This window comes from Catharus ustulatus, chromosome 17, assembly GCF_009819885.2.
Source record: "Catharus ustulatus isolate bCatUst1 chromosome 17, bCatUst1.pri.v2, whole genome shotgun sequence".
Lineage (NCBI taxonomy): Eukaryota > Metazoa > Chordata > Aves > Passeriformes > Turdidae > Catharus > Catharus ustulatus.
Window position 1 is genome coordinate 8,527,782 of NC_046237.1, and position 16,256 is coordinate 8,544,037.

Sequence of the window (16,256 nt, forward strand, 5' to 3'; positions counted from 1 at the left end):
GACTGTCTCTGCGGGGCGGGACTGTGCTGTCTGAGGGACTGCTCTGTCTCTATAGGGCGGGGCTGTCTCTGCAGGGCTGTCTCTGCGGGGCGGGGAGGGGCAGGCCGGGGCCGTTCCAGCCGCTCCCGGAGCGGACGTGACGCGCGGGGCGCTCCGGGGCCGCCCCGCAGCGATGGAGGCGCGGGAGCCGCTGCGGGACGTGCGCGGGGCGCTGCGGGCGGTGCTGGCGCGGCTGCGAGGTGCGGGCCGGGACCGAGGCCGGGGCCAGGGCCGGGCGGGGGTCGGGCCGAGCCGGGCCGGCTCCCCGCGGGCTGAGCTCTGTCTGTGCCGTTGCAGAGGGAGAGCCGGGCGAGGGCCGAGAGCCGTTCGAGCTGCCGCGCTTCTGGGACGCGCTAGGTACGGGCAGGGAGCGGCCGGGCCGGGCCGGGATTCGGGAGGGGCCGGGGCGGGTGCCCGCGGGGCCAGTCCGGGGCAGGGCTGCTCTCCCCGGCGGCTCTCCAGCTGCGGGGTGCTCTCCGCTCGTGGAGTCACGGAATCGCCAAGGTTGGGAGAGGGAGATCTTTAAGATCATCAAGTCCAACCGTTAACCCAGCGCTGCCTCTGTAAACCCTAAACCACATAAATGCCAGATCCAGTCTCCTCCACCACCCCCTAGGCCAACCTATTCCAGTGCCTGACAACCCTAACTCTGCTCACCAAACAGCCCAAGGTGTGGCAAAGCAAAGGCTGATATTGAACTGTTCATACAAGATTTAAAAAGGTCTCTGTTAGAGCCTCCTGGCACATCCTGGTGAACAGGTCATGAATGGATGCAGACTGGGATTCTGGCTATCACTACCAGCCAAGTGAGGAAAAGCAGGCACAGGACACAAGCAACATGTATGGCACAAATACACCAGGGAATTTGTAGTGGGGTTTAGTTTATGTTGTATGGCTTGGGTGTAATGGTAAGCAAGCAGTATGATCAGAGCTGCTGCTCATCAAACTGCTGTGTTCTTCTATCTTTTATCTGAGTTGCTTTCTCTTCTTTTGCTCCGTTGAATTTTTTTAGGTCAGACATTCCAAGTAACATCACAGGAGGCTACAAAGCTGAGTCTGGCATTCTCAAGGCCTCCACTACCTTCTGCAGAGGTGAGAGAAAGCCTCGACAGACTATGAAATTGAAATGTATATGCAAGCTTCAAGTTTTTCTTGGTTCATTTGTCTGAATGGGCTATATACTGTAGAGTGTATTAACATAATCAAAAAACTGCCCAGAGAACTTAATTTCTGTAAGATAGGGAGACATACTAAATAGAAATATTCTTACACTCTTTAACAGCTACAGCTAGTTTCTGATAGAGACAGAATATTGGAGAATACAGACCTTAGGTTTAACAAAGATATGCAATTTTTTTGCTATCAGTTGAGAGAAGTTTATCATACGGGTATTTGGAGGAAAGAAGAAAAAGATCTACAGTTCAGAATAATGATCTAAATTACTTTTTCCTCTCTGATGCATGACTGCCACACCAGGGAATGTTTTTTACTAAATCCTGAAGCAGGCAAAGACGCATACAGCTTGCTTACGGTGCCTTCGTTTCATGCTGTATTTGTTTCTCAAGCAGACTGTCATTGCTATTCTTCCCTTTTCTCAGAGCAGTCTGAAAACCTTTGTGAGGATTTCTAAATGTGGTGCAGCTGTGTGTTATTCACAGGTGATCCTTTTGCCTCTCCATTTTCAGGATTGCCGGAAGCTGAGTGAGGATGTCCAAAATGCCGTCCTTGCAGTTGCCACAGTGTACTACTGGCTACCCAAGGGCCAAGGTGATATAATGACTGCAAGGCAGTCACCACTGTATAGCATGGTGGTTCTTTCACCATCACTATATAGAGAAACCCAGTGTTTCAGAGCCTAATGAGGTCTGGTACCAGCAAGTTTTCATTAGTATGGTATCCCGTTATCAGCTATTCTGTGGACTTTGAATGTGTTTATGAGTGAAGTACTTGTCTGTCTGCTGCTGAAGTTTTCTGTCTGTGGGACGGTGATAATGCAGGAAATTGTATAGTTGACTGAGCATTCAAATTTATGAAGCATTGAAGTCCTTGTCCAAACTTCTTTTGGAACTGGAAAGCATTTTGCTTTCTTCAAAATACTTGTAACTTCATTTATACAGTGTATCTACACAAACAAGCAATCTATGTGTTCATCTTCAGCACTTGTTTTCTGTCAGTGCTGACTTTGTGCTGGCTTTCTTGCTTTTTCTCAACTCAACCAGGTACTACTCTTCGGAAGATGGTTCGAGATGCTACCACTGAAGTAGTGGAAGGGATGATCCAGCTCACAGACACAATTCTCAATGCTCCAGTGGAGAGGTTGTAATTTTCAATCACGATTCTATGATATTGTGATACTTTCTGGGGGAAAAAGCAAGAAAAAGAAGCATACTTGTTAGGAGGCAACAAGGGCTTCACACAGACATGGCATACTAGTGACAAGCTAGTGACATTTTCTGGTGTGCATCGTCTTTGGTGCAGAAAATTAAACTGCAGTCTAGCACAGTGCTGTTATTGATTCTAACCTTGAGGATTTTGTTTTGTTTCAGCTTATCTCAGGAGCAGCTAATATCAACTGGAGGTGTGTGGGAGGCCTGTGAGCAAGTGTCTAACCTGCCACGAGGTGAGTGTTGTAAACTAGGACGTGTTGTCTTGGAATATCAATAGCTTTTGCAAGGGCATTCCAGCTGGTACAATGGAGGCTGAATGGAGAATGACTCAAAAACTTGACTGGTTTTTGAAATGTATGAGCTTGGAAACTGGGTCAGATTATTTTGCCTGACAACAGTGCAGCTCTGAGCTCTGCAGGAAGTTTCATCCTACAGTGATTGCAAGCCTAGATGAAGGTTGTTGCAAACTGATTGGAAACAGTGGGGTGCCACAGTTTTTATCCTTTTGTTTTTGCAGATAACCAGGCAGCAGTTGTGTCAGCTCTGGCTGCAAATCTGGGTGTGGTCAAGGATGCTGTGGAGGAGATGGAAAATGTAAGGAAGCCCCTAAGCCTTAGAGGAATCTGCAGTGGTGCATTCCTAGACTCAGAATATTCTGAACTGGAGGGGATACACAAGGATCATTGAGTCCAGCTCCTGGCCCTGCACAGGAGAACCCCAACAATCCCACCATGTGCCTGAGAGTTGTCCAAATGCTCCTTGAACTCTGGCAGGTTTGGGGCTGTGACCAGTTCTCTGGGGAGCCTGTGCCAGTGCCCAACCACCCTCTGTGTTGGCTCAGTGATGGAACACAGGAATTATTTTACAAACAGGCTTTAATATAAATTTGTTCCAACATGACATAGATTATTATTTTATCCATGAAGTTTAATGAATTTTTATTCTCAAGTCTAGTTTGCTTTGTATAAGATTTCCATAAAGCCATGTCCTGAATTGGGGATGGGGGAGGCAATTCAGGATCCTATAAGAATTCACTAGGTTCTTGCTGTTTGCACTGTTAGAGTGGTGGATTAGTTTTTCTTAATCCAGTCATTTTAGGATCAACCAACTGAGGTTTCTCCATTAATTATTTCTGTGATGTTTAGATTATGCTTTCCCTTTCCTCCTGGGTACTGCTGGAATTGATGTTAGGCTCTGGGTTTTCAGTGCCTCTGTGTTCTCAGGCACTGGTGGAAGGGCAGGATCCCTATGGGGACATCATGGAAGATGAAGAGCTGGGCTTTCGGGGCAACAGAGACACGTATTGGTCAGAGGCTGACCGGCAGCTGCTCAGCTCCTGCATGGGATTAATGAAAGCTTCTAAAGCTTGCCTGAAGAAGGTCTTGGCTGCAGTGAAGGCCCATGGCAAAGCTGACTCTCCTGAGCAGATTGCACAGCTGGATGACCTGGCAGACATTGCTAACGAGATCAGCCCAAGGTAAGCAGGGTTCTCCCCATACTGCTTTTCCCTCTAGAGCAGTCCTGGTCTTTCTCTGAGGTCTTGAGTGAGGAAGTGGGAAGGCTGTTAAGCTGTTGAGAGATTTGTAGGTCAGGAGAGGAACATAAGGGATGGAGCTGTGACCACATCTCACTCCATGGTGAGAGGGACACACAGGTGACTGAGAAGGCAGTGGGAAGCATCCTATAGGTACAACTGACATCCTGCATTCAGGATGGGTGCAGGCTTTCACCAGGATCTGTGAGTTGTGCTATCAGAACATTTCTTCTTTGTTCCCGTCTTTTCTGTTCTAGTGTTGATGAGCTGGCACTGAGCATGTACCCACCTGTGAACCCATTGGCTGTGAGACTTAATGTGAGTATCTGCAGTACTGACACCTGATATCTGCACGTGGAACAGTGGCCTGGCTGTAGGCAATGGGAAGAAATCAGATTGGAGGGGTTATGTGACTTCAGGGAGAGATGGGTGTTAGTGACTGCCTCAGTAATCATTTTTTAGGGATGAAGAATGCCCTTTGTTCTTGCACACTTCCTTCAGGTGGAAACACATTCTTCACGTGTACCTCTTCAGGGAAGAGCATGGCCACTTGAAACCTTAGCTCTGAACTATAATCCATAGGGATTTCCAGTGGTAGAACCTCAGGAAAGTGATGTCTAAGGCTGCCTATGTACTGCAGATGTACTTTCTTCCTTGAGTAGTGCAGTCTTGCCCAAATAAAGTTATCTATGAAATGAAAAACTGTCATAGTGCGTGTATTTAAGCACTGAAGCAAGCTGCTTGGAGAAGCAGTGGAGTCTACATCTTTGCCAACACTCAAAACTTGACTGGGCCACACTCTGGCAACCTGACTGAACTTTGAAACATCCCTAGCACCATAAACTAAGTACAAATCTCCTCATATCTGGGATTGTTTTATTCTTAATCCTGGTTTCATGCCTTTGGCCAGTGGCTTGAATTTTTTGGAATAAAAAAGAATTGCTTAATATCAAATTGCATTAAAATCAGTCACTTGTAACTTTGTACTTTAATATCAATTACTAATTTGTAATAGCTTACCTTTTTTTAAAAAAAGCATTTTAATGTATGCTTTAAAAAACAGTCAGTTTTTTTTACCTGTCACAGCCAGGAGTAGGTTGGGAGACACTTCCAGCATGGCAGTGATGGATAACTTCATTATGCATCAGAATCCATGGCAGTTTTATTAATTCTTGGCTCTTGTGCATTCATATAGTCCTCCTTATTTTCCAGTACTGTTTAGACCGTACTTTGCATCACATTTGACTCACCTTATTTCCCTTTTGTTTCTTCCTAGGCTGCTAAGTTGGCCTCAGTATTAAAGAAAGTCTTAGAGATTGCAAAGTGAGTATGAGCTACAGTTTTAAAAGTGTGTGTTCCCTGCTATGAAGGTTGATATCTTCTGCCTCATGTCAAAGATGACTATGTGAACTATGATGATGTTATCTAATCACAAAGGGTGGGAGTAAGAAAAGGATGCTAGGGATGATAGTGGGTTTGGGTTTGGGATTACAGACACAAGTGTGGGTTCTTCCTTGCTCAAAGCCCTCTGGGGCTAGAGCAGCCCTGCTTTACTGCTGTGGTTATTCAGAGCTTCACAGTATCCCCGTGTTGCTTGGATGTGTAGGTTTAGCACACCCAGGAGGCTTCCCTAATAAATTTCATTCACTTTTGCAGGACAAGCCATGTATGTCCACCATCAGAGGAAGGCTGGGTGCAGTTTCTAACTGGTGCAGTAGATCACAACATGAACAAAGTCAAGAACTTCACACAGGGTCAACTTTAACTCTTCTGTGCCTTCTTATGTTGCTGCCACTGGCTCTGGCATCTGCATTTCCAGTGAACTTTGCTGTTCTTCAGCTGCTTGGAAAATGAGGAGAACAATGTAGGGGAGAACTTCACTGCTACTTGGAAGAACTTTTCCAGGAAGTTGCCCTTTGCCATTGCAGAAGGTGTCGTTTTGCTTGGATTCTTGGGACGATGTGGTGCTGCATCTTAATGTGCCCCATTCTTCAGATATTTCAACTACTGGGGTTCAGAGAAAAATAAAATATTGCTAGATTTGGATCAGTTGCTTTATCTGTCTTCAGAGGGCAAAGGATATATACAGAATTAAAGACTCTTGCTTCTTTTGCAAGCAGCCCAGTGAATAATTAGAAAATGGGCTGCACTGCTGCCATTTCCTGTCTAACTGTAGAGAGAAGTGAATGAGCTTTCTTTTTTTTTATTTTCTCAGAAAGCAGCAGAAAATACTGTTTGCTACCTTACCAATGTCAGGGAATCTATAGGGGGAGATATCCCCCTATATCCCTAGAGACAGGGTACATCTATCATCACTTTAAAGTTCCTGGATACCCTTTACTTTGTCACAGGCTGGGCAAAAGTCTAAGCACTGGTGGGCTCAGCACAGGTGTGAGAACTGCAGCATCTGCTTGAATATTCAGCCCATCTTTGTCACAGTGAGGTTCAGCTTCTAAAACTGGAGAAGGGACATAGTGGCAGATGGGAGAGAGTTGAGTTTGTGCAAATAATCAAAATCAGACGTGATTTGAATATAACTTTTATTAAACTGTTAACATCTATGCTTGTCTATGGTCAGGCCACTCTTTTGTAAGCAGGACAGCAGGACCTGTTCTGAGTTGGGCCTCAGGCAGCTGCAATGTTGATTGTTCTGTAGCTCTTCAGGTTCTGGAGCTGGAGGCAGGTGAGACGTGCAGTGAGTCTTCTGGGCCCTGCTCGGGTGGGGGTGAAGAGGAATTCCAGCTCTTGAGTGCTTTTAGCTTGCACAGAGCCCAGCCTGAAATGAGAGAAGGGATTATACAGGAATCACCCCTCTTTGTGTTTTTAGTCTCCTGGGTGTAGGATGTGCATTTACTAAACAGGAATGTGGTGCCAAAAAGAGGGAAAGAAAAAAAAGAAATAGAAGAAAGCTGGCAGTTACTTCAACTACCACAGTGAAATTGTCATCTAATTAGTTTGGGAGGGAGTCAGGAGAGTTGAAACTCTCACTGGAGACATGTAAGGGGACTTTATCCTAATGCAGCTTCTTGAGGCAAATGTGGGGTGTGTGTCATGTGAAGGGGAGCATGTCCCTTGGTCACTCTTGGCTAAGTCACATTTGCCCTGTTCTTCAGTAGAGAAGGGGAAGACACCACTGTCTTTATTGTTTACAGTGAGTAATGGATGGAAAGATATCATAAACTACAGTTTTAATCCACTTAAGGGTGTTCAAATTGCTCACTAAAAAGTAATTGATTTCTTAACAGCAAATAATTTCTAAATTTCATAGCTCATTTCATTGACCTCTTACGTTGTCTTATTTAATGTTTGTTTGTGACTAAGTCTTTGTGGCATTTCTCTGGTTATCCTTTTTCTTGGCAGGAGGTTTTCTTTTTTCTGTCTATGCCTTTGATGTTGAAACTTTCACAGATGCCATATTGGCTTCAACTTATGTATTAAACATCTGTTGAAAGTTCTCTTAGCTGGCTTTTCTCCTTTTCAGTGTGAAAATCATCTACATTATCTGTAAATAAAGGATGGGCTGCCTGGGGCTTTTATGCTGTAGTGATATCTTCCTGCCATGTTGTTGCCTGGTTGTTTTTGGGGATAGCCTTTCCTGTGCAAGGGCTTCTCTTGCTTGTGTTGTGTCTCTTTTTCCATTTGCTGTTCTTGGATCAGTCAGGTTGCACTTACCTGTAGTTCCTTTGTCTGTGAATGAGCCCTTGCCCTGTGACTGTTATCACACATTGCTCCAGGGGTTCCATGAGGGGGTTCTGGAGACTGATCCTTGCTGTGCTTGGCTGATACTGGACTGTGTTTTCTGGGAACTGTTGAAAGAAGAAAATGAGCACAAACTGAGAGGAGAATATCTTTTCGTCTGTGATTGAAGGGAGATGTGTAATTTTTTGGTGCCTGAGCTGCTATTTGCCAAAAGAGGCAAAGTCCAGCTTAATTTCTTCTGCTCTGGTTTCTCAGGGAACCCAGCAGAATTGTTTTTGTGCTTGAGGCTATGAAAGCTGTTTTCTCCCTACTGCAGTGGCAGAATGATAGCCCAATCTTACCTCAATGGTGAGAGGGCAATCACAAATGCTGATTTCTTCCTGTGCCAGGTACATGTAGGAGGAGTCCTCGTCTCTCAGCACAGCAGTCAGCCTGAGCAGGTGGTACTCTCCCAGTTCTCTTACAAACCATGTGTAAGGCACAGAGACCTGCAGGTTATTGACTGGAACAGAGTGGTGAAATAACAGGTGATGAGTGCAGTCTTGTCTTTTCCTGCATGACACCTAGAAGTGTTCAGTGCCAAACATTGTACTAAAAACTGCAGCATTTAAATGCTTAAGTAACCCCAAGTGGATTTGAAGATTGAAAATCTCTAAGGTGATGTTGCCCAAGTCTCTTTATTTCACAGAATGGGTGAGGTTGGAATGGACAATAGTGGATCATCTGGTCTAACCTCTCTGCCCAAGCAGGGTCATCCCAGGGCACATACGTTCCAGTCAGTTCTGGAATATCTCCAATTAGGGAGACTCCACAATCTCTCTGGGAAATCACCTAGAATCAGTTATTCAGCCAATCTTTTGTAAACCCAGGGCTAGGATGATTTTTCTGAAATGAGAGCTCTAAAGGAATTTTCTGGCCCTGAACCCAGGAGAGTCCTTACCTGAATCACTTTGGAGGTTAAAGTGAAACTCTTCCTTCCAAAGTTGGGCAATGGGCACACCATTATAGTGCAGAGCCTGGATCCCAAGTACCAGATGAGTAGTCTTTTCTCTACCACTATGGTTAAACACTTCAATGGAAAGTGTAATATCTTGTCCCAGTTGCAAAGAACTACTTGACTGGAGTTGGATGAAAATGTTGACTGGCTCTTCCACAGCAGTAGGAGTGAAAATAAACTGTGTACTGCTGATGCTAGTTGTCTCAAGTTCCTTCATATTTCTGTAGGCTTTGTCAAGTACCTTTTTTTCCTGGAGAGAACCTGTCACAAGAAAAAAGAAGTGCATACTTTGGTACACTTTCCTGTTTACTAGTGAGAAGCAGCAGAAAAATGGCACTGATTTCTTCTGGCAGTACTGTAGATAACCATTTCTAAGAGCATTGAGAGATACCCTTTTGTGTTTCTGACTGGATCAGTTTGACAGGTTCAGCTGTCAGGACGTTCACTGGATGTGCCTGACGGATTCTACTTGGGAATAGTTGAACCATAGTTTTTAAAACACCTTGGTGCTAGCATCTCTGAGTAGAGGAGGTAGCTGTTTTTTGTTGCTGTAGCTAAGGCACAATTCTGTGTTCTCATGTGTGGAGAAGTTGCTCTTGTCTCCTGCAACCATGGAGACAGCAAGCCATAGGTAAAGATGGGGTGGTATTGTTGGGCTAGGAAAACAGCACTCAGGTTCTGAAGGGGGAGCTACTTGTTGAGATAGAGATTAGGCAGTATCTGAGAGCACAACAGTCCTTTTCAGAAAGCTGGAGTCTGAAATACATCTATCCATATTTATATTGCAGAGGTAATGGGAGGTGGATGTACAGAGCGTAGAGATAGCAGAAATCAGAAAAGGTATTCCAGACATGAAAGTGCTTGGTGAACAAACACCTGGTCTTGCAGAGACATTAATGCCATTAAGCAGGATGAAGTTTAGGTGATGATCTCTGCTTTGGCTCTCCAGACAGGGAGAATTAGGTGTTCTAGTGCCACTGAAGAAGGAGAGTAGTGAGAAGTGGATGACGCTGGTGCTCTGGTTTGGCTCTGCTCTAGTCTTTTACTCCTCACTTGTAATAGTGACAGGGAATGTGCTCAGCCCCATGCCTGCCCCATACCTTCAGGATATTTGTAGTTTTGTGTGATGTCCTCACAGCGTTCACTGCCAACACCCTTGGTGCTGATGTTGTTACCAGTGTATTTTGTGCCACCAAAAGCTTGCTTGAGGGTGTCATCTGCCTTGTGTATCCAGACATGACACTTGGCATTGATGGCAGCAAAGAAGTAGCAGACATCATAATCAACTTGGGTGTCCCCTTCCTTGATGGCATGAACAGGGGCTGGCCCACAGAAGGATAGACCTGGAGAGAAAATGTGGTCCAGTTAAGATACAGATGCTTTCCCAACTAAACCCATTCCTAGTTTAGACCTATCCTGGTGAAGCATCTAGTTTAGGAGGCCATTAGGGAGCAGTGATAGAGCTCTTAGAGCTACATGAGCTGCACAAACCAAACATATGAGTAGTCAACTGGATGAGTTCCTGTCCTTTTGCATCCTTCCACTGGAAGATGGCAAAGGAGAAATACTGAACAGGTTTATTTGCCCTCTGCTTCACTCCCCCCCTGCTCTTGCTCAAGCCCTTCTCTGATATCTTACCTTCGCTTTTTTCCTGGCAGGTGGCATCCAGTGCCTGCCACCCACTGTACTGTGGTGGCAAGTCTGTCCGAGCCATCCAGCATTCATTCCAGACATGGAAGGTCCTGCAAGAGGCAACAGCATGAGCTTGTATCAAGGGACTGAGCCCTGAGGTACAGTGGAGCTTTTGCCAAACCACAGCCAGTTAATGCTCCCTTGAGAGAGTTCAGTTCATATTGAGAAGAGCAGAGCTCTGTGTGGAGAAACAAGTCGAGTTTCTTCAGCTGGACTGGGCTATCATTCTTCCTTTGTGGGCACCCTTGAGTTTGGGTTGCAGCAGTTTATCAAGAACAGGTCTTGTAGACAGGATCTCAGCTGAGCTGTCTCCTATCACCTCCTTGCAGCTGTTTTACCTCTTTCCTTTCCCCTGTGTTTCATTTCCCACACCCAAGTACTGTTTCAAATTCTTGCTTGGGCCCTGCCACACGTTCTTACCAGAGACAAGCACTATCGTCCTGTGTAAGCAGTGTCCCATCTTCATCATAATACTCATCCACACTCAGGCTGCTCTTGGTGTTGTGAGCCCACGTAAAGCCAGTGACCACCCTGGTAGGAATTCCCAGGCACCTCAGAACTGTGCAAAGGAGAGAGCTGTGAGTCACTTGTGCATCCTGCTCTCTGCTGATAGATGTAGAGCCTCTTCTGGTGCTAGGTCTGCTGTTTGGATTCTGCAAGAGGCATTGCTCCCTCAGGAAATAAGATGCCATAGGTGCATTTAGTGAATGGATGTGCTGATACTCTTATCTGGAAGGCAGTGATGCTAAGTGTTGAGGACACCAAAGATCTGCCTCTCACCTAAAGATTAAAGGTTTAGCAGCTCTGTACCTGAACACAGGACTGCAGCAAACACCCAGCAGCTCCCATAGCGGACTGGCTGGAATTTTGTTGCAATCCACTGCTGGAGGATGGGGCTGCTTCCCAGCCACTTGGAAGGGGGTGTTCCATTGTGTTGCCCAGGCTCATATTCTGTCAGGATTCTAAGCTCGTTGCAGTTCAGCTGCAGAGAAGGAGGAGAGAAAGATGTGTTAAAGAATTGCCTCTCTTTGGTAGGTCCACCTGATCCTGTTTGTGGAAGCTACTCCCAAAGCAGACAAAACCAAGAGGACTGTTTTTGTGCAAAGCCTGAAGGTCATGGCTGAGCAGAACAGGTGCAGAAGTCTCCTGTGAGATTTATTCAGTAAGTGCACTCTCACAGCTAAGAACCTCCTGCAGCACTACTTGTCTGCTGAGGGAGTATCAGGGCAGGCTGGAGGTGGGCAGGAGGTGTTGCTTGGAACAGGCTTCCTCTTTGGTCAGTGGTTTGGCTTCACCTGGGGTTGAGAAGGTGCCCCCTGCTCAGGTCAGAGCTGCTCTCTGCCCTCCTTACCATGGCAGCAACTGCTCTGCAGACATGGACGGGGTTTTTGCGCTGGGCAGGATCAGTTTCTCTTTGCGAGCGCTCCCCTTGAGCCAGCAGTATGAAGCAGATGTCAACCATATCCTCCTCAAACTGAAACAAGAACACATCATTTCAGGAAGTTCTCCATGAGCTTTTGTTCTCTAGAGTCCCTACAAAGGTTTGTCACTGTGCAGATTGTTTCTCCCTTTCTGCTGATAGTTTCAGGTAAGTGGAAGGAGGGCTCCTGGCAGAGATTAGCAGGGGGAACTGAGAACAGATCTTCAACTTTATTGAAGGTGGGAAATGCATCAGCATGATAATGTCCCCTGATTCAGGGAAATCAGTGCTTTTCTGGAGCAATCTCTAGGTTGGCACAGAGGTACTTTTATGATCTGCTGGCACTAAAGTGAAATAGAATCCCATTCTAATTGCTGGCTGTGTCAGATGGCCTTGGACAAACAGAAAAAATCTTCTTGTCCTCACTTTACCTGTTATATAGAGACAGTATTATTGAGCTCTGCTAAATGCTTTTATACCTGTTGATAAAAGGAAAGCACACAAAGCTCAGATACAGATTAATGCATTCCTTTAAGAGTATGGCCTGGGAAGGAAGCTAAAATTACATGTACTGGGTTATAGACTTCATACACAGGTCCCTGTTCACCTGCACAGGAGGTAGTGGGTGCAGAGAACATGGAGATGGATAGAACTCTTTCATCTGAGCATCCTGTACACACCAGATATATGCACCTTTCCTCTGCTGGTGTTTGGAAGAGAGCACAGACATATTGGACCTCTTGCTTACCTGACTGAAGTCCCAGGGTTGGGCTAGGATTGCATTTTCAGCCCCCTGGTAGATGATGCCATCTTGGTTTAAGATGTACTCCTGCCGCTGTGCCTCATTAGGCAAGAACACCACATCATCTAGATTAGAGGAGAAGAAGCATCAGGAAGAAAGCATTCCTGATCTTAGATGCACTTGCATCTCTCATGCATCAGCAGATTCCACTGTGCTTTGGCAGTCCCTGGCATTCTGCTCTGAAAAATGCTGCAGATTGTGAATCAGACAGGCAAGAAGAATTTCATTGTCATCTCTGTTTCCTTGTCCAAAAAGTTCCTCTGGACCCAGGCTGTTGCTCTCACTGGCTCTTCTACTCTCCTGGCTGATAAATTCTAATACTAAGAAAGATACAGTGGCCTTCACCAGACCAATTACAATCTTGACTCATCCTAAAATCTCTATTATAAGAAACAATCAAACTTTTTTCCCTTAACAGAAGGACAGGGCTCTTGCAGCAGACTACTCCAGGGAAGAGACAGAAGTGCTAAGGCTGGAAACTCTGGGTTTTATGAGCCCCTACCCCTCTCCTGAGGTGCTGTGAGGAGCAGGGCAGGGGTGGAAGGAGCGCTGGGTGAGCCAGCCCCAGCCTCCCTCCGTGCAGGCAGTGCCACAGCTCCAAAGTTGTTTCTGTGAAGTGACTGATCCCAGCCTGCCTTTCTGTTTCTGACCACCTACCTCGGCACCAGGGATTAAAGAGGAGGGTGAAGTTGCCCAGGAATTGAGTGGATCTGGAGGCACGTAAAAGCAGGGTGTACTGGCCAATGGAGGCATTGGCAGGGGTGGTCAAACACAGGGTCCAGGAGTTTGGGTCCTGTTCCTCCACTGCTGCACTCCACTGCTTCTGGTCTCCCAGGCTGGAGATGGGAAATTCAATCTGGATTTCATCTGCTCTGGAAGAATGTGGTCCTGCAGACAAAGAAATCTGGTTGTGTTTATTCCAAACATTGTGTTTATTCCTCCCCTGTGCAGACCGCAGGGACCTTGTCTATGTCTGGAGCTCTCCTTGTCAGAAGGTCATGATCCTTTAGCAGCTTAATGCCTACTGAACATTGCTGAGGTCAGTATTGCACTCAAGCCTCCATGCATGAAGTGATGTGTGCTTTCATAGATCTGTAGAAACCAGGAATGGCCAGAATGGTGCAGACCTGCTGTTCCTGGAATTTAGTGTCTTGTAACAAAAGTCACAGCCCAGTGCTCAAAATATGGTAAAACAAGCTGGGGCTGAGGCTGCTGCCCTTCTCAGGGGTCTCACTAGAAAATACTTTTAACAGAAAGATCTGTGACAGGTCAGCTAGTTTTGAACATTCTTAACCCCAAAAACCAGAAGAGATCTCATGAGTATTTTGAAATCACAGAATAGTGAACCTGTACTGGTTATTGTGCTATGGTTTCTCTTCTGGAATGGATCTGGTTGTGACCCTGGGCACCCCTGGCCAGCCCTGGAGATGGCTTTTGCTCCCAGCTCTGTTCTTCAGGTGTGTGGAGGAGCAGAGCTCTGGTGGGTTTGTAATGGCACTACCTGTCTGTACAATGAGGAAGGTCTTCTTCATCTGCTGCAGGTAGTTGTGTACTGGAGCTGAGAAGCTGACAGTGATGGTGAATGGCTGTCCCCTCCTCACTATGAGCCTTCCAGTGCTGATTTCTTCCGTGTGGTGATTTTTGTTGTTCTCTGGGATCATGAAGTCACATTTTTGGATGCTCAGACCTGTAGTGTGAGAAGATACAGAATGAATTTGGGGCAGTGAGCTGCCTGCAGTCAGGCCATGATCCACATTCTGGGACACACAAACAGCTGATTAGGTGTTTCTCCACTCAGACATTCTCCCTCTGCCTATGTGACTTTTTATCCTTCACTCTGAACTTGGCTGTGCTGGTGTTGAGTGACTGTTGAGCTGCCTTTGCTTATACCTGAAATCATTGGTGTATTGGACGTATACCTGCACAGCTGGATCAAACATCAGTTTTCCTACTTTGTACCACATTAGTTGGCAATGCCATACCCAGAGATGCAGGAGACAGAAAAGATCCTTCTCCTTCTATCTCCTGCACAGGCATTGTACATATCATGCATGCCTCTGTCCAGAAGACAGAAAAAATTTGCCACAATTTCAGGCACCCAGTTACTCCCTGTTTTATCTCAGCCTTGGAGTCACCCTGATCTTATTTATCTGTTTGGCTGTTGCTCATCACTAAGGTTCTTGGGCCTGTGGGTTGTAACTCCTGCCCCTTATGTGACACATGCTGTCACCTACCTCCCCTTGCTGACCCATGCTTCTCCCTCTGTTGCAGCTAAAAAAATTAAAATCCATAGAGCATTTCTCTGCTGTCTAAATTGATTGGTCCTGTGCTAAAGCCATAACTGTTCTCTTTGCAGTCTTCACTGGTCTGCTCTCTCCTAATGTCTTGACCTGTCTTGTCCTCTGCATTGATATCTTCTCCATTGTGGTTGTCCCTTCTGTGTTTGTTGGGGACTCTTACTGGATTGTGTGCTTTGTACCTCCTTTCCCCATATAAATTTTTTTCCATTGATGTTTTCAGTGAATGATTCTGGTCCTGCTTTCAAATGGCCATCGTGGCTGTCCCAGTTCAAAGCCCTGCACCAGTTCAGACCTTATGGAGCCAACTCTGACCTCATCTGTTTTCTTCTCTGCTGAAGATATCTGTTCTGTCTGTCTTGTAGAATAGTGAGTGGTGTGGAGTCTGGCTCCCTCTCCATCATATGACTTTTCATGGATCTAACTGTCATGTTCTCTAAGGTTTCTTGGAACCTGGATGTTTCCCTGCTCCAGGGGCTCAAACACTTTCATCTCTCTTTTACAGCTGTTTCCTTAATTCCTCTCACCCTCCCCCCCTCATTCACTTACCTTTGCTTCCAAACTCTCACCTGTCTGCCTTAGCTGCTTCTCAGACTCTTCTCAGACATCAATATCAGCTTTTGATTGCTGTGCCTTTTTGTGCAGTCTGCCATGCAAGCTGAGCTCCCTGAGCCTTTAGAGCACTTCCATCTCAACTGTTCCACAAGCCTCATGAACACAGTCTTGGAGCAAGAAGTTGTTCTTTCACACACAGCTGGCAAATGCTTGGAACTAACAAAAATGATTTTTACTTACCTTGACCCATGGCTGGTTCTGGGTACCATGAAAATATTCAGCTTCTGCTTGCTCTGGTGGGCAGTGGCTCCTTCCTCCAGCTGTTTCAAAAACTGTCCTCTTGCAAAGTTGTTTGCTTGATCTCTTTGTACAGGGTGGGACGTGGTGTTGCCACCTTTCCAGCTTATCTGGTCTGCAGATGTTGGGGACTCTTTTATCTCTCAGGCCACACTGAAGACAGGCTACAGATGAGGTGAAGTTCCACAGTGGGATGTGAAGCATTTAGAGACAGCCACAGACAATTTCTTCAAGGAGCTGTGCACTGAGGACCCCAGAATAGGAAATGAAAATCTTAATATGGCTCTAAACAATGCACAGAGTGCACTACCAATGTAAGTGTTGGAGAGCTGCTCTCCAACATTGACCCCAAGCTACTTAGATCCTAAACCCTTCAAGAAGTTAAAAAATATAGTCAGTACATCCACTGCTCTTGTGCCTAATTCAGAAAAGTGACACCACTTAAAAATGAGAAAATATGTTAGAAGAAACAACTAAATTTATGTAGCTTAATGCAGATTATTTAAAAATATTGCACTGGCAAATTGGACATTCCTA

General features: G+C 45.9%; 2 protein-coding genes across 2 annotated transcripts; one reads left to right on the top strand and one right to left on the bottom strand.

Annotated features, from left to right (window-relative positions):
* Nucleotides 1-112: 112 nt before the first annotated feature.
* CCNDBP1 (cyclin D1 binding protein 1) lies at nt 113-6,006 on the top strand. Its single transcript, XM_033074985.1, has 11 exons — nt 113-239; nt 337-396; nt 1,052-1,131; nt 1,725-1,806; nt 2,259-2,355; nt 2,586-2,659; nt 2,944-3,020; nt 3,650-3,903; nt 4,218-4,278; nt 5,237-5,283; nt 5,617-6,006. Exons 1-11 carry the CDS (start codon nt 173-175, stop codon nt 5,723-5,725), a joined length of 1,008 nt encoding a protein of 335 aa, XP_032930876.1. The 5' UTR covers nt 113-172; the 3' UTR covers nt 5,726-6,006.
* A 477-nt stretch (nt 6,007-6,483) lies between these two features.
* EPB42 (erythrocyte membrane protein band 4.2) lies at nt 6,484-15,766 on the bottom strand. Its single transcript, XM_033074983.2, has 13 exons — nt 15,663-15,766; nt 14,072-14,257; nt 13,228-13,458; nt 12,517-12,635; nt 11,700-11,822; nt 11,159-11,330; nt 10,769-10,907; nt 10,295-10,398; nt 9,757-9,999; nt 8,600-8,917; nt 8,001-8,161; nt 7,633-7,766; nt 6,484-6,736 (listed from the first exon to the last, which is right to left on the bottom strand). The coding sequence occupies exons 1-13, from the start codon at nt 15,670-15,672 to the stop codon at nt 6,586-6,588; spliced, it is 2,091 nt and encodes a 696-aa protein (XP_032930874.1). The 5' UTR covers nt 15,673-15,766; the 3' UTR covers nt 6,484-6,585.
* Between the last annotated feature and the right edge of the window lie 490 nt (nt 15,767-16,256).